The sequence below is a fragment of the Lepidochelys olivacea genome, assembly GCF_965140295.1.
Source record: "Lepidochelys olivacea isolate rLepOli2 genome assembly, chromosome: 16".
NCBI lineage: Eukaryota > Metazoa > Chordata > Testudines > Cheloniidae > Lepidochelys > Lepidochelys olivacea.
In genome coordinates this window covers 24,084,214-24,111,789 of record NC_140426.1, presented here as the reverse complement: position 1 = coordinate 24,111,789, position 27,576 = coordinate 24,084,214, and the positions used below count along the sequence as shown (strand labels likewise).

The window sequence follows — 27,576 nt, the reverse complement described above, 5'->3', positions numbered from 1 at the left end:
CACGTCCTTACGTCAGACGTTGGCGTGGCGTGCCCCTCCTCTCAGGGAGGGGGCGGGGCCTAGGGGAGTGAAGGCCGCCGCCGCTGGCAGCGCCGGTCTGGAGTGCCGGACCCATGGTGAGTGCGGCCGCCGGCCCTGGGGCCCGGCCCGGCCCGGCGCCCCCGCCCGGGCCCTGTGAGCCCGGCCTACTCCTGCCAGCGTCGCCCCCGGCCTCACCATGGCAACAGCCCCCGGCCTCGCCCCGCCTCCCCCTGCTGCCACCCCCAGGCTCATGTCCCCCCCCAGCACAGTGTCTAGCCCCCCCCCGGCCTCCTGAGCCCCCCCCCGGCCTCCTGACCCTTCCCCCCCGACCTGGCCTTTCTCTGTGCCCTCCCCCACCCCGTCCCTCGCCCACCCGTGCCCCTGTGCGAGTCCGGGCCCGTCTCTGGTTTCCTGCGGTGGGGTCACCGTGTCCCCTGCCCGGGCTCCTTTCTCCCCAGAACCCCCCTTGGCTTTCTGTGTCCCCGCTTAAATAAACAGCCCCCGTCCTGGGGTCGCTAACCCGGCCCGGCCCGGGCGAAGGTGGGAGGGAAGCGGCGGCTCTGCTCCCCCCGGGCTGTCTCGCAGCTGTCACTCAGTGCGTCAGGATTTCATTTCTCATACGCAGAGATTGATGGCGGCGGAAATCAAAACCCTGCCTTTGGAGAACGCGTCCATCCTCTCCGAGGGCTCTCTGCAGGAGGGCCATCGGCTGTGGATTGGGAACTTGGATCCGAAGATAACCGAGTAAGTCTGAACTGCTTTAACTTCCGCAAATCGCAGTGCTGGTAACCTGGAGGCACGTTAGGTCTTAATTTGTTGACTTTTGAAGTTCTCAGCTCTGACTGCTGCTCCTCCACCGCACCTGTGCCTCTGCTATCCATTAAAATCAGCAGCATTCAATAATGTATGGCAGATTAAGTATTTCTGGAGATGTCTGGAATATTTAGGAGCTGTTAAGCCTTCAGAGCCTTGTGTGGTACCTTGGCAAAGAGTTAGTGGATAAAGAGGTTAATATACTTGCTTAAAACATTGCCTGTTTCCTGACCCTTGATTCTTTCCTCCATTCCCACTGTATTGCTACAAGTTAGATTAGAAGTTTCCAGCTGCTGCTGAAGACTTGCTTAAGATACTTTAGAAACCAGCTCTAAAGCGGCTAACGTATGAAGTCAGACTTTTCTTGCCATCAGAGTTTAGCAGTTTTGTATGCTTTGCCCAGTCCTAATTTAATTGCTCCCAAACAAGTGCTCATTCTGCTTCCCTTGGGATGCTGTATCTGATGAAGAAAGCTGTAGCTCACAAAAGCTTATGCTCAAATAAATTCCTTAGTCTCTAAGGTGCCACAAATACTCCTTTTCTTTTTGGGTAGTATCTAGTGACTAATGCAAATCAGAGACAGACCATCCAGTGAAAGGGCTGGCTAGTATTGATTTGACTACCAGTTGTTTTTACCCAGCACTACCCACTGTATACTGAAGTGTTAAACTTAGTCCCAAGTGACATTAAAAGAAGTAACTGCAATATCTGAAAACAATATTGAAGATTTACAAGTGTACAGTGGGTGAGACATGCTGGCCCTTTTGGGGGAGAGAAGGATACTAAAGTGTTGACATTTATGACATCCCATCAAGACGGTATCTTAAATAGTGTAATAGTGCCCTTCTCTATTTTCTGATTCAATAACATACCGATATAGAAGTTAATGTTAATAAGTTAGAGTAGTGGTTTTCAACCTTTTTCATTTGCGGATCCCTAAAAAGTTTCAAGTAAAAGCGTGACCCTCTTTGGAAATCTTAGACATGGTCTGCAGACCCCAGTTTGAAAACCATTGAGTTAGAGCAACAGAGTGCTTAGCCTGAATTGCTGACTTGTTTTCATTTGGATCTCACTGGGTGCCAGGGTAGTACTTGGGTACCACCATGATTCAGTACCTCCTAAAGAGAGGCATGAAATAGTAGGAAAGGGCTCCAGAGATGGACAGCAGATATAGAGTACAGCTCCTGCTGCACAGTTGTCCTGTGAGAGAGTTCATGTAGCCACACTGCAAGTGCATTTGATGTGACGTTTCCCAGAGCCAATTCTCCGACTGGAAATCTGGAGATGAAAAGAATCCTTTTATTTTTCTAAAAATGTGTTCAGGAACTTTAGACTTGTTGCGACACTTTGCGGGAAGATCCAGGTGGTTATTTTGCTATCTTGTCCTTGTCAGCAGTTGGGTGTGGACTAAACAGGGAATTAACTAATTTAGTAACTGAACAGCTGCTATACAGAATATAACATGACCCTAATCTCTTAAGATTTTCTGTCTACAATAAATGTGTAAGCATCACACTTCCCTGGCCTTGGAATGATTAAATGCAAATTAAATGTTGTGGTAACACAAGTGTACATTTAAAATCTCAGGGAAGTAGGTGGATTGCTCTAAAAATATTAGACGCTAGTTGTGTGGTACACTAAAAATCTTAGGAGTTTTTATAGAACAATCAAGGGTTTACACACTTCAAGTAAATAGGTTTTTTTTCCCTAGACTATTTTATGTGTCTCAGTCATGGAACCAATTTTTGTTCTGCTCCTTATGTTTTTGCAAGTGCTACATTTTTGTTCTAAGTGCAGTTCCTTTTCAGGGAGCAGTGTTCTAATCGTGTCTCTAAGTGGAGTCCATCATTAATGTAATGTCCTCTTCAATCGTTCAGCTCTGGGCTACGGCCACCTCTTTTGCATTAATTACCATTTTTTGCCCCACATTTGTATTTCTTTGGTTTGCCTGCATTCAATAATTGCACAAGATGACATGATTAGATATATGGCCTCTTGGAAATATTTGTTTGTGAAGTCCTTGGGGATTCAGGATGCAGGGTCAGTGTGAGGGAAGGAGTATAATATGCTTGTTAAATAGATTGGCTGTATAACTTCCTCTGACATTCCTTCCTGCGATGTTCTTACATCTTGTTTTAAGACCTTTTGTTAGAGCCTCTTACTGTAGATCATCACTTCAAATCCAGCCCAGATCAATAATGGCTGAACGTTGTTACCATCTGGCAGCTCTTAGGTGATCTGTGTGAAATTAGTTTGGTGTGTCTCAGACCACTTCCTTCTGGTGATCAGATGTTCATTACCAAACAAAAACCACTGTTATTTTGCATTAATTGGTCCACTTGTTGGTAGTCTCCGCTAAGGCAGAGGGCTGAATTCCACTTTCACCCTTGGAGGTGGTCCCTCTATAACAGGATTGAAACATATTGGTGAGTAGATGTGGGTGACTCTTGCCCAGCTGCTACTCATTCTGTACCTGTGCTGAGGAGTTTTTTCCCAGCACTAAAACAGTCACTAAAATAAATTGCACATTATTGGCAATATCTGTTTTTAAATGAATTGTATTCATTTTAAAGTTTTGTAATTCTGGGTTAAGACCTATGGGTATTCTAGTGTTAGCATAACAAAGGTCTGAGTCACAGTTTTGTGAGAGTATTCTGTTCTTCTTTTGCTGAGTAGTACTATACAGTTAAAAATCATTTCAGCAGAGGACACCATTTACAGGGATTAAACAGCCTTTGAGTTTACTTCCGTGCAGCTCCCTTTTTCACTTTGAACTATCAGTGCTGAGTAAAGAAATTGAATCTTTCATGTCACGTCAGTAAAAGTTTACATACAAGAAGAGATCTCTTGGCTCCTGCCTTTTCATGATCACTTCTGAGTTTGACATGTGCTTTTTACCTGCCCTTCATAGGGATCCTAGTTGTGCTTACCAATCAGGAGGACAAGTACATGTGAAAACTAAATGTCAGTCCTTGTTTGCAGCAGATCCCTGTTTTTTCAGGGAATTGCCCACTGGAATTTGTATGTAGCATCTTTTTATAATTGAGTAAAACCATCTTGATGCCAATAGCTGGTGTTCTTCCTTCAAGAACTGGGTTTAAATTTATTTATTTAAATGGAGGTCCCAACTCTGAGTATTTACAGTCATGAAGCCCTTTAAAGACCAACCCATAGCCACAAATTGGGTGCTGTAAAGACAGTAGAAAATATACATGTTTGAGCTCAAATCTCACAGTACAATTATGAATATTAAAAAGTTATAAATTAAGCATAGGGAGTGTTGCTTCCCACAGATTACTAACCACCAGTATGTGAAGTTAAGGAGACTATTGGCTATGCAAAAATGAATCGTGTGGCAGATACAATGGCCATGATTCTATTATGGGACTAGCACAGGATTTCTTCTTTTCATGGTATGTACTGTGTCTTAATAGTGAGATTCCCATGGACATCTCCTCTCCCAGTCATACTTGCACAGACCTCGTCTCCTTTCCTTTGTAATTACATAATATCTCAGTGGCAACCAGTGTGGATAAAAATCAATGATTTTTTTTTTAAATCCGCTTTTTTTATTCAGATTTTTTTTGATAAAATGCTTTTTGAGGAAACAAACCTATCTAAAGGTACTTTTAATTAAGATACATTATAGCTCAAAGATATCTCATCATGGAATAGGGATTATAAATTCGAATTATATAGTATGAGACAATATATTCATGTAATGTTTAAGAAAAGTTTTGTAAATGAGTTCCAGTAGTTCATGGATTAGGGACCCAATCTTATGGGGTTCCAGGGACTTCTGTATAGATTATTTAGGTTAATCTTTCTATCTACTCAATGGGACTCAATTCTCAGTCTAGAAGATACCATCAGAGATGCTTAGTTTTGCCGTTCTCAAACTGTGGATTTTTGTCTCCAAGGATAACATGCTTGTTAACAGCAAAAATGTTTTAAATAAATAATATATAGGGGTGAGAAATAACAGCTCGCCAACCCTATTGTCCCTCTGCAAATTTGTGTACACAGAGTCAATCTCTTACCTCTCTCTAAAAGTGCAAGTTTCAAAAAGTTCAGTGAAAAGAAGATTGTTGGGGGCAGAATAGATCTCGACAAGAAAAAGAAGTCTGGAGATAAATGTAAGAAGGGAGGGACAGGCAGTAAAAACAAAAGTGAAACTGTTTGAGCAGCATATTCCAGAAGTCTTGAGGTCTTCCTGAGTGTAGCCTTCATTGATTTGAGATCTACTATACCATTCTCTCACTAGAAGGGAAAACCTATGATGGCAGCAGGCCATAAAAGAGACCCAGTTGTGAAGAATATGTATTAAGGTTATAACTGCCAACAAGAATGCACTTTTTAATGTAGAAATCCATGATTAAATTGAGTCTTCCTGATTAGTGATTTAAATCAATTGATTTAAATCAAATCCACCCTGATATCATGGGGTAGAGTGGGTTGATTGTTCCTAAAGAGAGGTTGATTCTCACTGGTTGGTAACCATAAAATCATGTTGACTTGCAGTTAAATGTAGTCTTTGTGCCAAATTTGGTGATTCTGTTTGCTAACCAGGAGGATACATGATAATGATGCACATTTATTTAAGCAATTATATATTTTCACATACATTTATTCAGATTCTGAATTCTCAACAACGTTTTTTAGAAAATGGAGAATGACATAGTTTTTGTTTACTAGAGTATGATTTTTTTACTTATGATTTGTATCAAGCTAAATTTGGATGGAAATTGGAATTCAGTTAAAATACCCAGAAAGAGCATTTTAAAATGATTTTTTTAGTTAAAACTATCTCAATTTTGATCAATACATAAGAAAAAATTAATCAAAACACATTTTGTTTTAAAACTAAGTGATTTATTAAACAAAGGAAGTATCTGTAGTTAATGAACTGAGCTGATTGTTTCTAGTCACCATGTCCTTTAAGATGTTAGAACTAGTAGCTCTCATCCTCACCTCATTTTTATTCGTAGAGTGGAAGAGGAAAACCAGCTTTCCTGCTTTTTCAGCTCACAATCAGTTTCTCAACTTTAAATTGCCTAGTCATTGCAGTGAAATAGTAAAATAAACTGAAATTAAACAAATATTCTGCACCTGTAGAGCAGTATACTGCTGTCAAAAGCAGGTTTAGCACTTCAACAAACTCTGGTTGTAGGTGCTTAGCCAGTGACTTGCACCAGTTAGTGGTTTGACTTTCTTTAAACTTTGGCAACAAACAGACTGCTTGAACGTTATTTTTATTTAAATGATTGTAATAGATTATAGTAAATTTAGGCCTTTAATACAGGCTGTCATAACTTCAACATTAATTTTAAATTAGTTTATTTTTAAAAGAAAAATGTATTTAATTTAAAACAAATCTGATTTTTAAAAAATCCTTTTTTTCTCCACCCTGTCATGTGACCAGACATCTGTCTATGACTATCAGCAATTCTTCCGGAGACCACCGATTGTTCACAGTCCACAGTTTGTGAACTTTTATTCTAGGAGTTAGAGTGAAGTTCTGGATGTTAAGACATCTAGATTCTGCTCTCTACCACTAACCTGTTACGATGTGATACTTAATCTTGCTGTGCCTTAGTTTACTCACCTGTACAATGAGTGTAACAATTGCCTTCCTCACAGCCGTTGAGGCTTATTGTCTGCAAAACATTCTGAGGTCATTACTTGAAGAGTATTTTGGAAAGGCAAATATTGTATTGACAATGTTACACTTTGTTACCCACTTACACACGTTTTGACTTCCATTTTCTTAGCCATCGAATGTGTGTAAGCTTCTACAGTATGTTTTTCTCCTTCCTCCACTGTGCAGCTACTTGTCTAAGATTCTAACCTAATGAGTTCTACCTAGAAAATAATGTGTACATAAGTTGTTGTTACAGACATTTACTGGCTCCCTATGGGGGAAAATTCCTAGTAATGATAGATTTAGCATGTGGCCCGGTACCTTTTCGGTATCCTTGGGATAGCATTGTTCAGAGGAAGCCTTGAGTGTGTTTGAATAGCGCTCAGGGTGCCAGGAGGAAGGCCAAAGGAAAAGGAAATGGGAGAGCTGCTGGTTTGTCTCACATTTACATCAGATGACAGGAAGTGGAAATTGAGGTTGGCTACAGCAATCTGAGGGGGCCACATCTGTGTGAATAGCTCAAAGCTCCAAGTAGCCCAAGTGGTTGGTCTAATAAAGTTTTCATGCATGGAGTTTTTACAACAGACCACTTTTTTCAGACTACATACTTCCTTGGCAGGTCTTCCTTCACTTCTAAATTTCATTTTGCTTGTAAACCCCATTGGTTAAACTTCTGATTATTATTAATGATCTAAAAGTATCAATAGCTAAAAGGCATATACAGAGCCTGCCATTTTTTACTCATACAAGACTGCAATTCTGGTTGGTTCATCCAGAATAGAATTAGCCAGCATTTGTATAAATTTAGCTAATTGTGGCTTGATGATAAAGGGTGTTTGTGTCAAATGTGACCTAAATATAATCTGCTGGAGATATCTTCCAGATTATTGTATTTTTAGGACATTTACAAACTACCACTCCGCTGCCAAGAAAGTAAAAATAAATAGTCACTATTTGGATGTGTGGGCTCTCACAAGAAAAACAAACTCTGTTCCCTTTGGCAAGGTAGCTATATAAGTTAGGGGTATTTTTGTTTCTGAACAAAATATGGTCAGAAACATTGTTTCCTTCTACTTTGAAACAATATTTGGGGAAAGAACAGTTTGGTCAGGGCTCTATTTTCATACTCCTAAAAATAGCTAAAATAAAACATTACTTAATTATGTGAAAATGGCTTTCAAAAGGCCCTGGAATTTCAACATGTTTCCTGGCTCTGGAGGATGCAACAAGGAATGGTCTCCATATCTTGAGGAATTTAGCATCTCAGGAGTGCACATTCTAGAAATGGATGTTCAGTTGTGTCTGAATTTGTTGATTGGGTAGCATTGGATGCAACAGGAAGGGAGGGAGTGGTGAAGTTTGCCAGCATCTAGTTAATTCCTCCATTTTGCTTAGAAGTTTTCAATATATTTTCTGATGTCTAGTTTGTTCATATTCCCCTGAGCAGCGATTGAGTGTTTACAGGTCTTTTGGAAGAACATAGTGTAGGAAATACCACATCAGTATTTCATCTGTGCTTGTAAGAGGTGGAAGGCTTTTCTGGTAATCAGTTAAAATCTGCTTAATCCACTCTGAAACAACTTCCACATCCACCACTGGCCTGAAGGTTTGTTGCACCTTTACCCTCTAACACCACACATCCTGCATGTCCACTTTGGCCAGTCCCGGAAGCTTACTCAGATTCCTGGAACTTTCTTGCCGGTAGCCTGAAAAGATGTTTGAAACAGGTTTTAATTAGGGAAAATATTTGTGCACCCTTGCTATTCATGTGTCTTGCTGAAGGTCCTTGACACGCTGGCAGTTGTGGGTCAACCACTGAATTTATGAGTTTGTGCATATGCTGGGGTTTTCTTTTTTCTTTCTTTCATTCAAGAATCTCAGAGTTTTGCAAACATTAAGTGTGAGGTAGAGAGGCAAGTATTCTACCCATTTAATATAGTGGAAAATAGGCACAGAGAGGTCAGGTGACTTGCTAAACCTGTACAGCAAGTCACTGTTAGACCTGGGCATTGGCTCCTAAGAGACCTGATTCAGTTCCCTGCTGTAACTCCTAGGTAATATTTCCTGTTATGGAGGAAGAAGTCTAGCCAGGTGAAGTGTGGTCCAGTTATTTTCTTCTCAAATCAGCTGCCATCATCCAGAGACTGTGGTAGAATAAATGGACACAGATCTGATATTGGGAATTATAACATTCAAAAACCAGTAGGAGAATACTTCAGTCTCCGTGGTCACTCAATAGCAGACCTAAAAGTGGCAATTCTTCAACAAAAAAACTTCAAAAACAGACTCCAACATGAAACTGCAGAACTGGAATTAATTTTCAAGCTGGACACCATCACATTAGGTCTGAATAAATACTGGGAGTGATTGGGTCATTACAAAACCTAATTTCCCCAATACTAATTTCCCCCTACTATTACTCACACCTTCTTGTCAACTGTGAAATGGCCCACTCTCTTTACCACTACAAAAGTTATTTTTCCTCCCTTGGTATTCTACTGTTAATTGAATTGTCTCGTTAGACCGACCTCACACTTGGTAAGGCAACTCCCATCTTTTCATGTATTTATGCCTGCTCCTGTATTTTCCACTCCATGCATCTGATGAAGTGGGTTCTAGCCCACAAAAGCGTATGCCCAAATAAATTTGTGAGTCTCTAAGGTGCCACAAGGACTCCTTGTTGTTTTAACAAAAGCTCAGAGAACTTGCAGAAATCTCTTTAACTCAACCAACAAAATTAGTTATTTTGTTATTGTGTCTAGTGCACTAGCCTGCAAAGCAGACAAATCAAGTGCAAAATCTTAGTAGTATGTGCAGTTGTGTGGCTGGTTTTTATACTTTGTTTAACAAAACACATTTAATAGTGCAAGATAATGTTAAATTGATGTGCCTGTAATCTTCATGTCCATAGCTGAAATTAAACGGTTAGCGCATGTCAATGGTTATGTGCCTCAACCAGAAACATATCACTAGGTCTCACTGGGCTGACATAAAAGCAAAATTTGACCAGCTTCTTTCTTGTCTTCTGTCACTTCTCAGTCACTTTATGGAGTTTTGTCCTCCAGTATCTGGCTGATTCTCTGATTTTGATGTCAGGCAAATGTCACTAACTCGCAATTTAGCCCAGACTGCAAACCCTTTAGATGGCACTGCTGGGGATGGATTATGTTCTAAGGCTTTTGTGCTGTGAGTTGACAAAACAGCCACTGATGATATTCACAGAGGGATGTTGTGTACTAGACTGGTTGGCAAATATATGGAAGTGAGTGCATACTCTTAAGAGAACACATTTGAGACCGGATTGAAGTCACTGAATTATGTGGTGACTTCTTCACCCTTTTAAAATTTCATTGTTGTAACTTCATGTGCAAGGTTGCCTATAAATGTCTGTGTTGTGTTCGTTCTTTTCAGATACCACCTCCTCAAACTCCTTCAGAAATTTGGCAAAGTAAAGCAATTTGACTTTCTCTTCCATAAGTCAGGCGCATTGGAGGGGCAGCCCAGAGGATACTGTTTTGTGAATTTTGAAACCAAGCAGGTATGTTGGCTTTTTTTCTCTTAACATTTGATCCTTGTGACTGGCTGATTACCTTTACTGTCTAAATTAACTTCATCAACTGAAAGATGAGATGGAAGACAATAATGAAGGGGAAAAGGAGGTGCCCAGGTGCCTTGCAGTACATAAACCCCTCTGCATACCCATCCCACCCATATGGTGCAGTCCCTAGAAGTAACAGTGGTGCTTCCCCCACCACCTCCCGGGGGTTGTTTTGTTAAAGCTTTTTGACGCTAACTCTAGTAGGCAAGCCATTAGATTTACTGGATGGTAGTCTAGTAGGGTACTAAAGTGCTTGTTGACGACCCATATACATTCTTAGTTTCATATTGTGTAGCATACTAAACCTAGGACTACTGCTGCTGTTTTCTCCCTATATTTTACTCTTCCAGACCCTGATGCTTCAGGAAGACACAAACTCCCACCCTCATACAATTCTCCACCTGTGTAATGCTGTGCATCTGTTGGGAGTGTGGGGAAGAAATATTTCCTTCTGATCCCTGTGGGGTTTATCTTATATTATAAAGCATGGGTTGAAATTTCAGTTACCTGTAATATCATAGTCACAAATGTTGTCACAGTTCAACTAGGATTGGGTGTAGCTGTGAGGAGCTACACAGGTAAAGTGAGTTTGTTTTGTGCAGCCTTCCTCCTTTGTTGCTGTATCACCAATAAGGAGGTGGGGTAAAGCCACAACATACCGCTTAGTATCACTCCCTTGTGGCTCAGGAAGTAACATTGGAGCACACTGATGCATGGAAGGGAGGAACTGGGGAAAATAATACCGCAATGAAGGTTGCTAACAGTAGTGGGATCACTGCATAGAAGCACTGTGGGGCAGCAGAGTAAGTGAAAGATGCTGTTGTAATTCTAACTTTAATGCTTTTTAAAGTAATGAGCAAGAAATTAACTCAAAGTTAAAGCAAACAACATACTAATGACTATAGTCTTCCCCCTTACCCCCATCTTCTGCAATTTTTTAGCAAGCCAGGATGACTTTAATGGAACCTTTTGAAGCTCATTTTTCAGATGCAGCTACAGACAAATAAGCTGGATAGGAAGAAATAGCAGGATCCAGTAGGGCCTGGTCTGGATCAGCCAGTTAATATTAAGGATTCAGGAAATCCATGATGTATTGTGTGGTCTGTGGCTGACCTTCATATTCTGTCTCTTTGTCTCATTCTCAGATCTTTCTAACACTGATTATTTAACAGAGTCCAGGTGTAAAGTCAATAGTTTAGGCAAGCAATACTGAGAGAAATACAAATAGTGAATTGCAGGTGTTTACCATAGGAAACCGAGCAATTTTAAACCTCCTTGAAACACTGTTCCAATGTTCCTTACATCAGGTTCATTGGAAGTTTCTGTGATGCTTTTATTCTGCCTTGAGTAAAAGTTTTCCTTTTGAGTAATCTCTGAAATGGTTTATAAGGGCATTGTAGTTTGCATGTGTGCTTAGGGTTCCCAGAAACACTAACTGAACAGCATCATAGATTGATTCTATGATGTTAGTCAGTTGTCCCTGTAAATCAGTCTTGTACATGGAAGAAAAGGTCCTTGGACAGATTTTGGTAGAAAATTAAGTTGGTTTATTTATTGAACTGTCTTCTGGTGCAGGAAGCAGAACAAGCAATCCAGTGTCTCAATGGTAAGCTGGCCCTCTCCAAGAAACTGGTGGTGCGATGGGCACATGCACAAGTAAAGGTAAGCTTTTGACTGCAAACCTCGACTGCCTTATGAGGATGCATAATTTGAAACAAAAATCTTCTCTCTGTGCTAGATCAAAAGCAGGGAGAGTTGCATAATTGTCCTTCTCTATACTCTTAACTTTTCACTTCAGCATTCAGAACTTGTGTAAGCTTCTTGTGTGATCTTATTTTCAGCTTTTATTTTGTTCACATCCTGGTATACGAATGTTGCTGCCCATCTTATTCCTTACATATTTTCACCCTTTAGAAATTGTGTACTGAATGTTTTCTGCAGACTGACTGCTTGTCTTTTATCATAATCAGTTGTACGTGATAAATATTAAGAATCAGATTTTTATCAATTGTATTGATATAATCCCAGTAAAATTTAGGAACATGGGAACTGTCCCACAAGAATACACCAGTGATCCATCAAAGCCAGCATCCTGTCTACAACACTGGCCAGGAACTTTAGAAGATCTTAGAATCTCCATAATAATTTGCCCACAAGAGATCAGCTAGTGATGGGCTTATGTCCTGAAGCTGAGGTTATAGATCACTTTTTCTCCCCAGTACTGTGTTTTGGACAGGGTGTGTCACTGATTCTGCATTTCCTAGTTTTTCTGTTCTGCTTCCTAAAGCGCTGCAGGTGGTAGATTCTTTTACTTCTGATTTATAAAACAACACATTTCTTATTAAAAACAAATCACCTTTACCTTTCATTTTAACACATGTTGATTTTGCTCTGAGAGGCACTGTAGTAAGGACTAACAAATTTTGATTGATCAGTACTGATAAATGCGAAATAATGCACACTGGAAAATGTAATCCCAACTATACATACAAAATGATGGGATCTAAATTAGCAGTTACCACTCAAGAAAGAGATCTTGGAGTCATAGTTGATCTCTGAAAACATCTGTTCAATGTACAGCAGCAGTCAAAAAAGCGAACAGAATATTAGGAACCATTCCGTGGGTGCTCCGGGGCTGGAGCACCCCTGGGAAAAAATAGTGGGTGCTCAGCACCCGCTGGCAGTCCCGCTGATCAGCTCAACCCCCTCCCTCCCAGCACCTCCTGCCCCGCCAGAGATCAGCTGTTCAGCAGCATTCAGGATGCACTGGGTGGAGGGGGAGGAGTGGTGGCAGGAAGAGGTGCGGGGAGGGAGTGGGAGTTTGGGGGAAGGAGTGGAGTGGGGGTAGGGTCTGGGGCAGAGCGGGGGTCAAGCATCCCCCGGGAACTGTGGAAGTCGGTGCCTCTGTATAAGAAGACGGTAAATGCCACTATATAAATCCATGGTACGCCCACACCTTGAATACTGGATTCAGTTCTGGTCCCCCCATCTCAAAAAAAATATATATTAGAATTGGAAAAGGTACAGAAAAGGGCAACAAAGATGATGAAGGGTATGGAACAACTTCCACATGAGGAGAGATTAAAAAGACAGGGACTTTTCAGCTTGGAAAAGAGATGACTAAGGGGGGATATGATAGAGGTCTATTGAAATCATGAGTGGTCTCAGGAAAGTGAATCAGGGAGTGTTATTTACCCCTTCACATAACACAAGAACCAGGGGTTACCCAATTAAATTAATAGCAGGCTTAAAACAAGCCAAAGGAAGCACTTCACATAATGCACAATGAATCTGTGGAACTCTTTGTTAGGGGATGTTGTGAAGGCCAAAAGTATAACTGGGTTAAAAAATGAATTAGATAAGTTCATGAAGGATACGTCCATCAATGGTTATTAACCAAGATGGCCAGGGGTGTAACCCCATGCTTTGGGTATCCCTAGTCCAATGGGTCTCAACCTATTTACCACTGTGGGCCACATCCAGTACTACCTGTATGGTCCCGAGGATGTCACATGGGCCACAGCTCTGTACTGATTGGGCCGCACGCAGCCCGCAGATGAGAACCACGGCCTAGCCTCTGACTGCCAGAAGCTGGAAGTGGATGACAAGGGATGGATCTCTCAATAATTGCCATGTTCTGTTCATTCCCTCTGAAGCACCTGGCATTGGCCACTGTCAGAAGACAGGATACTGGGCTCGATGGACCATTGGTCTGACCCAGTATGGTCGTTCTCCTATTCCTATCTTTTAATTTCTTCTATATGTGGTCTTTTCCCTGCCATTGGGTTACCAAGTTGTACTTAACAACTATCTTTCATTATTTTCTTTGGGGAAAATTAGATTTTTGGGAGTGACTTGCTGCTTTTAAAAGCAAATTACCCAATGTGGAATGTTACATATGGAATTCCCCCAGCCTTTGTGCTGTGAAATACACACATGTATTTGTGTTGAAAGCTAAGGAAACAGGTAGCCTTGTTAAGGGCCACCGTGTTTTTTTAATTATCAAGCTCTAAGGGCTCAGTACTTTTTAGCGTACATACAAATTCTTGGAAACCCAGTCTCCATTTTTGATTAACTCTAAATTCTGTAGCACTCTCGTAGAATGTTACCCGCTTCTCTATGCATGGAAAATGGTCAGATCATAAATGGAATTTCAGTCAGTACAGCAAATGTTTGCTTAGAGAGGAATTCTGCAGAAAAACCTAATGCACAGGCAGTGTGGGAGTATCGCAAATAATGTGCAAAATACCTTAATTCAGTTTGCAACAGCATTTGCAATTCTCTGAATGGAAAGATTTAACTGCAGGAGGCTTTTGCCTATTGTGACAAGTGTTTATTTTAGGCAATACCAGCACCACGCTACATAGTTTTAAGATGAACAGCCAAGGATTTAAAAAGAAAAAAACCTTACTAGATGCTGTCATTTTGAGCAGTTCTACAGAAAAACAAACCTGAATTTGTGCCAAGTGAAACATGGAAGTAGAACACACTGAAAATATTTCAGGAGGCCCATTGCAGTCAGAAAAGAGAGGCTCACAAACTGCCTTCTGATGACTGGAGCTGGTTCTGAACTGTTGTCGAATGCGTTACTTTTCCACAGCGGAATTCCATATGACTGCATTCGAACAGGAAACAAGTGTTCTGTGTTCCCTTCTGGTTCTGCGGTGTGCTTCTACAAAGGTCATATCTATTAGTACCCTATGGTAGGCTTACCTTGGGCCAGGGGTTCCCAAACTTGGTTCGCGGCTTGTTCAGGGTAAGCCCCTGGCGTGCCACGAGACGTTTTGTTTACCTCAGCGTCTGCAGGTACGGCCGCTCTCAGCTCCCAGTGGCTGCGGTTCACCGTTCCCGGCCAATGGGAGCTCTGGGAACATATGTTATATGTTCTATTTGGAATATTTCCCCACCACCACACATCATACTCCTAAGAAGCATCTCTAAACATGTTAAATGGTGGTACAATAAACCTTAATGATCCAAAATAAAGTGCACATGGTAATCATATAGCATTCTAGCCATATGTGAACTCCAAATTGAGGCATTTTCAAATAAAACAAATACGTTTGTAAGGGCCATTACATTTTACGGTGTAGCTTAAACTCAAGGCTTTTTGGCAAAAGTTGTACAGACTCTTGCTTGCCAGCAGAATATAAAGTGAGATTAATCCAGGCTGGAAGTGTGTCTGTTGGCGAACCTGGTGTTTCTAAGCCTTTGTTTTCAATTCAAGTTCACTTAAGCAATATCATTACTAAAAGTCTCTTTTCTCACCTGCAGAGATATGATCATAATAAAAACGAAAAAATTCTTCCAATCAGTCTTGAACCGTCTTCCAGCACTGAGCCAACCCAGTCTAACCTAAGGTAGGAACCCACATAATTAAAATGTGGCCAGATCAGTCAGCCCAGGGGCAAAACTCCCTTTGACTTCAGTGGAAGCAGAAATGGGCCCACAATTAGGGTTTTTTGGTTTTGTGTTTTGTTTTCTGGATCCTAACTAAAACAGTCACTTTAACTACTGTATCTTATTGAATGTGGGTCAGGCTGCAAAATAACTGATCTAATGCAGAACAATTTTGACACTTAACTTTTATCTTTATTGATACATGAAACCCCTGATAGTTTTTGGTTTTTTGGTTTTTTTAAGTGTAATGCATCACCATGACCAGGTCCCATGACCACACCTGGCCAAAGATGCCCACATTTTTCAGATGTATTTCAGTAATAGCCATTTGTCTCTATCAGTTTCTGGTAGCCACACTGGGATCACTGTTTTATTAGTGTGTGCACCATGCAATATTCTGAATACTGCAATTTTAGCTGCCCAAGAAACTGTTTCAACCTCTCACACTTACAACTCTAGAAGAACATTCTAGTTGAGAAAAACATGTTTTACTTGATTGGAAGTCAGGAAAGATAATTAATCCCGTTGAACGTCCCTTTGTTACACCAGTGGGAAAACTACAAGCCTAGATGCTTCCTTACTTAATTTTGTTTTAGCCTGATCTCTTAAGATGAGTTTCCTTGATGATTTACAAGTTAAATATCTCCAAAGGAATAAACTAGCAGATAACTTTATGCTCTGTTCATCAGATAACAGTTCTGAATCATGGTTGCAAAAGGTTGGATCTAAAAGAGCAGATGCAAGAGGAAAGACTCCATATAAAAAAGTGAGAAGAGATCACTCTGTAGTCCACTAAGAGAAACCATATAATTGAAACTATTTACCTATCACACAGGGAAGCTGTGACGTTTAATATTTTTAAAGCACTTTGTGATCCTTGAATTAAATGTTTTATATAAATATGTCTAATTATTCTGTAGCATATAAATGAAGCATTATATGGGGATAGGACTGAGTATAACTGAATTGCCAGTAAATAAAGAAAACTAGGCTGAAATTTATAGAAATTTGCACTAGTACTAGCCAATTTCCACTGGTCACTGTCATTTGGGACTGTTTTCACTGGATGAACATAGGAGTTGTAGTAGTAAACACCCAGTGCTCTGACTGAGGAGTACATTGATGTGAGCTGAAGAAGGGAGTGCCGTCCTGTCCCTACCTAGTAGGAGGGTGTTGGTGACAGAGGGCTCTGGGAGTTTGAGATGGGGCAGAGGAGGAGTTTCTTCCTTTGCAAGGAGCTCTGACAAAGCTGGAAAAACGGTCTCTCTATATTAATGGCAGCATAGTTGTACTCGACCCCAGGACTGGAAAATTCCATTCACTCTGAGCTTGAAGGAAGTGCCTGGCTTGCATTTTTCCCTGCAACTTCTAGTGGCTTTGTATGAGGCTGACTCCTGCATGGTATCATAACTTGCTCAGACTAGTTGTAAAGTAGCATTACTTGCATGTAGTGAGAAGACTTTAGGCATGCTTTCCTGGTTCAAAGCGAACAAGAGAACATCTATTTGTGTGTGTGGTGGGAGGGGATCCTTATTTTGTTGTGCAGTAATGCAGGTCAGATCTCCCACTAGCCAAAATGTACAAAGCATTCAAAATGCAAGTGTACATCAATCTTTATGCTGGTAGATTCTTGGTTACCACCTTTACTTTATGAAGGTAACATTAGCCACCTTCTAACTACTCCTGACATATCTGAATATTCTGATGCAAGAGACATTGGTTTATTTGAGAACATTGTTCAGTCTTTAGTAAAAGACAAACTAGACTTCTCTCTTCCACTTTTTTCCCCTTTCCAGTGTCAGTGCAAAAATAAAAGCCATTGAAGCCAAGCTGAAAATGATGGCAGAGAATCCAGATGCGGAATATCCAACACCACCAGCTTATTCCTACTTCAAACCACCCGATAAAAAAAGGACTACTCCTTACTCCAGAACTGCCTGGAAATCTAGAAGATGATGATTATGAATGGATAATGGTAGCAAGAAAGACTGTTTTATACACCTCCAGTGCTCTTGTCCTTTGTGCTCAGCTGGCACCTTCCTTCCCAATCTCACTGCATATGCTACAGTGTTTTGTAACATAACATTTTAAATTTTCTGATAACTGTGCCGTACTGTCTGTGTATGTACAGAATTCAGTGCTGTCCAGAAAAAATAAGGTTCCATCCAAAACTTGTGACTAACATTTAGACAATCCATGTTGCTAGTCTGGTTTCATTAGTAAGACCAGAAACATTAGCCAGTATGCAGTTAGAAAAGAAAACACAAGGAATGTTCCATTTTAATTCTGAATGTTAAATTTAAGAAAGTATCTCTCTTTTTTTTTTTCCAAAACGTAGAAAGTGTTCCACTTGGTTTAAATATTTTTTAAGCAGAGGGAAAACACTAAGTTTTGATAAACATTCACTAGTTACCATAAAAAATCCTTTTCATCTTCCATACAACAAACTTAAAATGGGTTTTGCAATGTCTTTTAGCAAATAAAAATGCAATATTTATACACAAGACAGCAAATCTGTTTTACACCTCAATTTAATAAATTAAAGCCAGATCTAAGCATGGGACAGCAAAAGGATTTTAAATGTTAATATTTCAGAACAGTTGTAGAAATGCAAGTGTCTCTTTCAATGCATTGGAATTATTAAATTATTATACATAATTGAATTTACTCTGTGCTTCTAAAATGACAATACTTAAAATATGGATCTTGAAATATCATGTGCAAAACACTAGAATTTTATGGTGTGAAAATGCTGTTTAAAGTTTTTACAGTAGCATATCTAGCATGCATAAATGTAATCCCCCTTAGAAGTTATTCTCCATAAACCAGATGTGACAGTGTGACACTGTAATGTTGCTGCCCCAGAGACATCTGTCAGAAAGACTACCTCAAAAATCCACCCAAACTAGGTTAATTCCTTTTTTTGATTGGTTAGCAAAGATGCTTGGTTATGACTGTTAGGAAAATATGGGTGACTGGGATCTGTGGCATAGTGGTGCGACTGTATGATAGGGATTATCTTTGCTTTAGAAAGTGTTCAATTTATCTCTAATGGACTGGCATTTCACTTAAAATAGCACACAGCACATCCTGTTCCCTAAACATTCTCTGCAACACCGAAGATCTGAGAAAAGATCCATAAAACTGCAAATGTTTAGTTCCTTTATGTGTACAATATAGTGTTGGATATGCGTGACAAGTGGAAGTTATGATGGAGACAGCTTCATGTACTGTTACAGGAGATGTACTTCTATTTTGTCACGGTGTCCAATCTCTCCCTGCAGGTTCTTATAACCATAATATAGTTTTCTGCCTTGCCAGTCAGGCCTGAATGTTTTACCCAGACTGATAACCATTACATTTCCAAACAAGAGATAATTATACCTCTAAACTGCCCAGGGTTTCTCTCTAGACCAAATGTTTCTCATTTTTATGGCAAACTAAGGTTTGTATGCTTAAAACTGTTCACCTATTTTACAGTGAAATTATAATGACAGTTCTGATAAAATGTCCTTAAAGCTTCTCTACTATCTGTCTAGAGCATAGTTTCTCACTTGTATGAGAGATGGACTGTTTTCAAAGCCTGGAATGGATCATTGTTTAAAAGTAGGTCTTTAGTGATTGTTTGATTTCTAACTTTTCTTGTTACCCAGGTATCTGAAGAAAGTGAGCCTCCTTTTAGGTTTAGCACCCCTATGAATCACACTGCTGTCTGCTAAAATTTTTTGCAGACAGGGTCTTCGTTTTGTTTTAGGTTTTTACACTTATGTGATATGGTCTCACACTTGCAATCCTCAGAGGATTTAGCTTAATTATTTAAAACAAAATGGTCAATTCTATTTTTAATATGAATTTAGAAATAGCTACATTTGAATCAGGCATGCTGTTGTGTTCCCTTTCGAAAGCTACTGTGATATTTATTTGTATTTAAAATATGATCGTTTGCTGAGGCTCTTACAGCTCTGTGTGAATAAATAGAAGTCTAAACTGTGTATCTGTTCTTTACTAGAACCTAGGAGGGTGAATGACTGGAGTAAATGGACCTTTCAGTTGGTGGGCTCTGCCTATGTTGTAAATGAAACTGTTTGCACTATTGTTAGAAAAAAACTTTGTATGATAATTCAGTTATTGATTGCCATCCTTCAGTATGCCAGGACTCTTACCTTACCTTAGTTTTGACTCGCAGATGAAGATGGTGGCTGCTAGTATGACGACCCAACTCTAGATGATAGCATAAGGGGAAGAATGGCAGGTGTCTGACTTCTAACTAGCTTTTTAGGGACAAATCCTACTTGGAATAGGGCTTACGACCAGGAGTAGCCTCAATAGACTTCAGTAGGACTCCTGGTAGTGCATCTTGTTAGGATTGAGTGCTTTGTTTGCAACAAATCCCTTCCCCTAGAAGCTGAAGGGAAGTTGGCTCTCAGCATTTATAGATTTACGCTTCAACAGTTAATCAGACTAATACAGTCGCTTTCAGACTAACAAATCTCCAACTAACATTTATTTTTAAATGATAAATGTGACACCTTTCACAATGTCCATGGATATTTTTATTCTCTGCCACAATTAAAGGCTTATAGAAGAATATACTGGTAAGAGTGTGTGTGTGCTTCCATTACAGTTATTTTAGTGGATTTCTAATTCTGAGGTACTGGCCCTCGCCTGCCATTTGGAATAGAATATCAAGGAGTTTATAAACTCTACAAAAGCAAAAATAATGTAAGTTTGAATGTTTTTACCTCATACTTAAACTATTTCAAGTTAATATTTGGGTTTTGTTTTTTTTTCAGACAAGGGATTGCTACTATCCTAGTGGCACTGGATGGTAAGGAGATAGAAAGTGTTAAGTAAATCTTCTCTATCGAAGTGAGCACTACAGAACTTTATGGATCATATAGTGTCATAAGCACGCTTTATACTGAAGATAATAGTTCTCCTTTGGTGGTGAGGTCAACCTGTTGTCTCCATTAGGATTTTATGTAGTTAGCTATCATGATTTTAAAAAAAAAAATCCATTTTGTACACTGCAGACATAACCTAGAGACTTGGAGGGTTGAATCTATGGCACTGATGTTATCGCTAAGAAAAGGACTGAGTTTTACACTTTGTTCTGAAATCAGTGAAGCTAGTGTCATTATTTTTTCATCTTGCCTCTTCAGGGATCTCATCCTGCATCAATGCACTGCTTCTGGGTTGCCCTTTTAGAGGTGGGGTGACCAAGAATGAATGCCATATGCAAAGGGGCTGGGATTTAACTTTTGTTGTCTTTCAACTCTCAGAATTTTTATTTGTTGCTATATTTCGAACAAGTAAGAGTATATGAAAGGTTATATATATAAACATCACTCATGCGCCACTATCCTTTTGTGGAAGAGAATCGAGATTGCACAAAACACCTTACTTCAGTTACTACATCTCCACCTTGCATTTTGCTGTGATGCTGGGAGTTCCTTTGCCAGACCTGAAGAAAAGCTCTCTGTGGCTCAAAAGCTTGTCTCTCTCACCAACAGGTGTTGGTCCAATAAAGGATATTATCTCACATACCTTGTTACTGAGAAATCTCACGCAATATTGGCTACTATGCTGATTGACACAATCAGCTCTTACTGCCATCACAGATGATCCAACTTTGATTTTTTTGGTGCATGGAAGAAAGGAAGTAAAGTTACTAATACTTGACAATTAATATTTTGCATTCCCAAAGCACTGGGCAAACACTTATTATTCTTCACCAGCCATAGGTAAATAGTGCCACTTTTTGGTACATGTGTGTAACTCAGACTTCAGAGGAGATCCACTCCCTGATCCCAGGTTGCATTTGATTAAGCAACAGCTGGAGTTTGGGTGTCAAAGGAATGAAGGTTTGGTCTCAAGGCCACAGATGAAGGTAGTGATAGAGACTTAGGCCATTGGTCGATACAAGTTAGTCAGTGTAAAGTCACCAGGGCTAGTATATTGCTTGTCTGCCTATGTGTTTGGCTGCTTGTGTCAGTGCTTCGTGTTCAGGAGTGCTTTTATTGACACAGTGTGGTGCACTATGGGTAGGTATCCTACTGTGCAACATGCCACCCTCTGGCACGATACCTTTGGGGAATTTTTACAATGTTTTGTGGGGGCTGGGACTGAGGGGTCAAGTTCCCATCATGCAATTTTCCCCTATTCCATAATGTTCATGTTTTTAAAAATCTCACAAAGATGCGCAGCACTTGTCACTGTCTGCCATCTCTGACAAGCTTGGAGCATGCACAGCTCTGCACTGTTGTCATGAATGTTACAAACACAGGTCAAACGATCCTCTAGTGTTTGCAGAGCCGCAGGAAGTACCGTGACAATGGGGGATATGATTTATTTGAGGATAGATTGCTAAGGGATGTGAAAAATAATTCAAGGTGGTGGTTGGCACAGACCAGCTGCAGATGATGGTGTGCCTCTTCTGGGCCTAAGAAATGAGCCCTGATTGCTGGGATCAGGTTTGGGACAATGAGCGGTGGCTGTAGAACATTCAAATTTGAAAGGCCACATTCCTGGATTGGTGCGATGAGTTCGTGCCGGCTCTTCAGCGCATTATCACCAAAATGAGAGCTGCACTGACAGCGGAGAAGTGAGTGGTGATTGCTTCGTGGAAGCTTGCAACAGTAGCAAACTAGTGATCAGTGGGAAATCATTTCGGAGTTGGAAAATCCAGTGGGGGCTGTTGTCATAGGATTGTGGGATTTATGCTCAAATAAATTGGTTAGTCTCTAAGGTGCCACAAGTCCTCCTTTTCTTTTTGCAAATACAGACTAACACAGCTGCTACTCTGAAACCTGGGATTGTGACTCTTGGCACTGTGCAGGGCATTATGGATGGATTTGCAGCTATGGGGTTCCTGATAGGCAGCATACACATCCCTATTTTAGCCCTGACCCAACTTGCCACAGCATACACCAATAGAAAGGGCTAATTTTCTATAGGATGCAACCTTTGGTGGATCACTGGGGATGTTGCACTGATATCAGTGTGGGCTGGTCAGGGAAGGTGCATGATGCTTGCATCTTTAAGAACCCAGGACTGTTAGGAAACTTGCAAGCGAGGCCTTTTTTCCCTGATGGGTGGATTACTGTTGGCGATGTTGCAAAACCAATAGTGATGGGTGGGTGGGCAGTCTACCCCTTGCTTTCCTGGAGCATGAAGCTGTATGCTGGTATACATATACCTTGATGGCTCCAGGGAAAGATTCAACTCCCAGCTCAGCAGGTGCAGCGTGACAGTTGAATGCATTTTTGGTAGATTAAAGGGATGCTGGGGGAGTTTACTAACTAGATTAGATCTTAGTGAGAAAAATATCCCACTAGTTACAGCTGTCTGTTGCGTCCTGCATAAAATCTGTGAATATCCCACATTTGTACAGCTGGTCTGTAGCTGTGCCTGCAAAGACTCTTCTGTCCACAGGCCCAGGAGATCCAATATCTCATGTCTATTCCAGGCAGGAGCCCGTTCAGAGCATGCAGCTGGCCTGGTTGGTTGGTCAGTTGTACACAATAAGGGAGAGCTGCTAGGTGTGCTCACCACGGTGGACAATCAGGAAAAGGTATTTCAAAAAATACATGGGGAAGTTTCTGGGGAGGAAGGTGGTGCCTGGTTTCCATGACCCCTGGGCAGTGGAGTTCACAATTGTCACTGTCACAGAGCAACTGCTATCAGGCATTGTGGGACAGCTGCAGGAGGCCCGTTGGGTTTGACGTAGGTCACGTGGTATCTACACTTGCACTGCATTGACCACAGCACATTGACTATGTTTCAATGCCATTCAGGGATGTAGTGTTACTGTGTTGCCAAAATGGGACACTTACAACAGTGGGAGACACAGCTGAGTGTAGACATGTGCCTAAATAGGTTGATGCATGGTGATTTACATTGACCTGACTTTGTAGTATAAACTAGGCTTAAATTGGAGAGCTCCTATCTCTGTGCTGAGTCCACTCCTGATTTCCATAGACAGCAACAGAGAATGCAGAAAAACACTAGTTAGACATAGTTTTTATGCTATGGCCATTCTAATACAGCATTATTCTTTATCTCCTTAATACAACTCAGCATTGCTGTGTACTGAGCAGACTGCTCTTTTATTTTCTCCACATGTTCTCATTCCTTTTCTGAAGAATTCCCAGCTAGTTCAGAACCCATAAGCATGGAGAAGTGACTTAAGTTGTTCTTTCCAGCATCGGTTCCTTTGCACTTGCCTCTGCTCCTGCTGCCACTTTATCCTTCTGTCAGGTCACTGTGGAGAGGCCCAAAGGGCTGAGGGAAGGGTGGACTATTAATCTCCTGTTTGAATTTTCTTGGTTCCCCTCAGTTTTTGTCACAACCCGAATGTTTAAACGTAATGTCTTGTATTTACTCTAAAATGACTTTCATCTGATTTCCCTCTTGCTTACCAATTTAGCTGTCAAAATTAATATCCACGAGTATCCATCTCTAGCTTTCATCATCTCATGTTACTTTCCTAGAATTACTTCATGGTGGAACTGCTGCTGGTTCTCTGCTCTAGAATTATCATGTTACTAATGAAACCCTTTTAAACCAAGATTGCTAGATACAACTGCAATGGAAAAGCTAACTGGTGTGCAGCCAAGCGCGGGCTGTCTCATTTCCAACCTGAGTGTTCTCCTAGCAGAAATCAACAACATCCACAATCTTCAAACAGGGGTGCCTGAAGTTAGGTAACTAAGCAGAGAGTAAAGTAGCAAAATAAGCCCTCTCCACAAAGCAGTAAAGTAGGTCAATGGTGCTGCTTTAATGCTCAACGTTATAAAAATGCAAGATTAAGTGTTTTGAAGGAGTGGGGCCTATGTCCCCATATTTGTTCAGAGGGGAGCAGCCATTGAAACAGATATGGAGACATGCTATTAGCCTATTATTAGAAAAGTCTCTTAAAGTTCAGTGAAAAGTTCAGTGCCTTTGAAAAGCAGGCCCCTTCTTTGGGAGTTGTGGGCATTGTCTACACAAGAAAGTTTCAGTAGGTTAGCTAAGGTGTGATTTTAAACCAATGTCATTACACTGCTGCAAGCCCCTGCCTGCCCCCTCTTCTTTTGATTTAAACCAGGCTTATTGCCCTTTCCCATCACTGTACAAAGGAATTGGTTTAAATTAAGCTGCAGTAAACCACTTAAACCAAAATGAGTGCGTGCACACCCGGGCTAGCACCTGTTTCACCAAATTGGTTTCCAAACCCTTTCAGGTCAGTGGTGTGCCTTTCTTGTGGAGCTCAGTCCCTAATCAAGCTGCAGGTGTCTGACCGTGGCCCTCCAGCCCCCACGTTTGGAAAGGCTGGGTTAAATGAGGAACTGGTGGGGCCTTGTCTACACAGGAGAATTCTACCAATGTCATTAAAAGGTGTGGGGATTCACCCTTACATTGATGCAGCCACCTTCACCTGGATGCGCTTCCTTTGGTCTGAGGGTGCCGCAAACTCATTTAGTTGTATCTGGTCAATTGATTTTAAGCGAGTTCACAGCGGGGATTTCACTGAATCAAATTGTAGATCAATGTTGTAGTCAAGCTGGTGACACTGTTGCCTACAGGGAAGGCTGCTTGTTGGAAACTAACGCCTCGGTGTAATGAAGAGGGCGAGAGGCTGTTGCTCGCTTATTTAGCCCCCTCTAATGTAAACAGACTAACTGCTTCCGCACCAGCAGGCCCCATGAGCGAGCCAGTTGGCTTTAAAGAAGGGATAATCGGTAGTACCCCAGGATCCTCGGCCAGGCCCACGGGAACCTCGCTGCAGGCTGGCGGTGCAGGGAGCTGTTTCCCGCACAGGCTCTCCTGCCGCTGCCGTTTTAAAGCCCGCGCCCCAGGGCGCTTTGGGAGCCTAGTGAAACAGAACCACTGACATGGGGGGTGGAATTAATTTCTCTTTGTCCAACTCCCTTCAGGGCTATTTCCGCCCCTTGGCCAGGTATCAGCGCTGCACCCTTCTCTCTAGCGGGCCGCTCACCGCTTTTATCGGGAGAGGAGCGGGGTCGGTCCCGAAGAGCCAAATTCCTCCCGGGTGTAGCTCCCTGGAAATGAAAGGGCTCCCCGCAGGGCCGGGCTGGCTGCTAGGAGCGCAGGGCCTAGCGCAAGGCCCCAGAAGGGGGCGGCGGCAGACCCCAGGCCCTGGGAACAGAGGTAAGGTCACTCCCCCGCCTCTGCGCTGGCTCCCTACGAGCTAGGAGGAGAGAGGAGCAGAACCCGCCGGGCCCCTCCCCGTCACCTCCAGCCCTCGCCTCCTATAATGCTGGGGAGACGCGCGGGAGCGCGCAGTCCTCTCCGGTCTCCCAAGGGCGGCAGTGCCCGCCGGCTGGCTGCTGGCTGAGCGGGCCCCGGGCTGGAGCCCGTCCGGGCGGCAGCTCCTATGGGACCAAGGCTCAGCGAGCAGCCCCCTGCTCCCGCCAAGGCCAGTCCCCGCGCCTGAGCCGGCGCCACGTGTCTGTGCCCGGCCCGCTGCCCCTGCAGGTGGCTGCCCGGCCCAGGGCGAGCGACGGTGGGGCGAGCGCCCGGCTCGGCGGCCCCTCGGCGGCCTGCCGGGAGCTCCAGCCGGCTCGCAGCGCTGCCTGGCCGGGGAGAGCCTAACGGGCCTTGGGGGTCAAGACTCCCTGGCTGCCTAGCGCTGTCCGCGGCCTCCTGCCCCGGCGCTGGGGTCCCGCTCGCCCCCCGCCGGGCTGCCCTGGAGAAGGCGCGGGGCGGACCCTGCCCTCGCTCGGCCGCGCGTCCTGCCCGCCGGGGCCAGTGGAAGGAAGAATTTGGAGAAACTTCTCCCGGCAGCTCCAGCCCAGCCAGCGCCGCCGCCTCCAGCCCTGCGCCCGCCTCCGGCCTTCCCTGGCCGGGCAGGGCCCTGGACCCCCTGAGCCCCCGGGGCCAGCGCAGCGGGAGGAGGAAGAGCCGCGTGCTGGACCCGCCGAGTCCCTGCTCGGAGCGGGACGCGTCTCTCTGGGCGCGCCGCCCCGTTCATGTACTGGAAGAATGAGCCCGTGGCCCCGCTCCGCCAGGGCAGCCAGCCCCTGGCCGCCGGCGCCCCAGCGAGGAAGGTGAGCGGGGCAGGGGAGCCGGGCGCCCGGGGTGCTGATCCTGGCTTCTGTTCGTTTGCTCTCCCTGCCCGGCTCGGTGGAGCTGCGAACGGCTCCGTGCCCGGGGGCTGGAAGGTGCGCGCCGGGCGAGGAGACGGAGCCTGCCCAGACCCGCCGAGCCCCGCACGTTTATGCAAATGGCTCAGGAATTTCAAAAAAAGCGATTTAGCAAAGACAGAGGCAAATCAGGAGGAAGCGCTGGGCATTGTCTGCCTGAATAGGGGCTTAATAACCGCAAATGGGCCGGGCTTGGGGGGGAGATGAGAGGCGAGGAATCCAAAAATTGCTGCCCTCTGTACGCTTTAAATATCAGCTGCAGACGGGCTGGTTTTTAAAGCCCAGACCTGGAAGCAGAAAGTGTGTTTGTTTTTTTCCCCTTCACTTGAATGGGGAGGATTTTCAATCCAGGCGCTTTCTGCTGCATTCTGCGTTTCAGAGCGCGGGGGGAAGACTTTCGATTTTTAATTACTACCATTAAAAAAATCAAATTTGCAATTCTTTGGGTGGCCTGATGGATTCCTTGATTGACAGCTGGAATTGACACTCTGGATACCTCTTATCTTGGGCATTTACGGCAATTTCTAATTGCAGGTAGTTTGTGTTTTTTCAGCGCCTTGGCTCGCATGGGAACCGAGCGATTACTTCAAGAGGCCCGGGTTAAGTGCAGGCAGGGAGAGAATTCAATCCACATTCAAATTGCTTCATTAAAGAGACGCAGCTTTTGTTGCAAAGGATTTAAATGGCCACTAGAAAGTTCTTATTTATTGTTTTGAGCTGGTTTATATAGGGTGCCATGAAGCCAAGGCGGTAGAGCCCAGCCGGGTAGAACCCCAGCCAACCTCTCCCGCTCTCTTCTTCAAGGTGATGGCCCAGGACGGCCCCCTCTCCAAGGGAAGCTCCCGCTGCCTGGACAGCAAGCACCCCCAGATCATGGTAAGGCTGCAGGGGCAGCTGGGTGGGAGGTAGCGAGCTGCTGGGACCCAGGAGAGCTGGGGGCGCGCAGGCACCTGCCC

At 42.9% G+C, this 27,576-nt stretch overlaps 2 protein-coding genes across 4 annotated transcripts in view; both read left to right on the top strand.

Moving 5' to 3' along the window:
- Window positions 1-3: 3 nt before the first annotated feature.
- On the top strand, window positions 4-20,120 carry RBM18 (RNA binding motif protein 18). The gene is made up of 6 exons (XM_084650517.1): window positions 4-116; window positions 647-765; window positions 9,887-10,013; window positions 11,649-11,735; window positions 15,348-15,433; window positions 17,270-20,120. Exons 1-6 carry the CDS (start codon window positions 114-116, stop codon window positions 17,427-17,429), a joined length of 582 nt encoding a protein of 193 aa, XP_084506643.1. The 5' UTR covers window positions 4-113; the 3' UTR covers window positions 17,430-20,120.
- A 5,663-nt stretch (window positions 20,121-25,783) lies between these two features.
- Window positions 25,784-27,576, top strand: part of LHX6 (LIM homeobox 6) — a gene marked incomplete at its 3' end in the record, with an annotated part of 41,779 nt that continues 39,986 nt past the window's right edge. For all 3 annotated transcript variants that reach the window (XM_084649868.1, XM_084649869.1, XM_084649867.1), the window contains exons 1-2: window positions 25,784-26,524; window positions 27,425-27,496. In XM_084649868.1, the coding sequence (XP_084505994.1) occupies window positions 26,447-26,524; window positions 27,425-27,496 (150 nt within the window). In that variant the 5' untranslated portion in view covers window positions 25,784-26,446. The remainder of the gene's footprint in view (window positions 26,525-27,424; window positions 27,497-27,576) is intronic.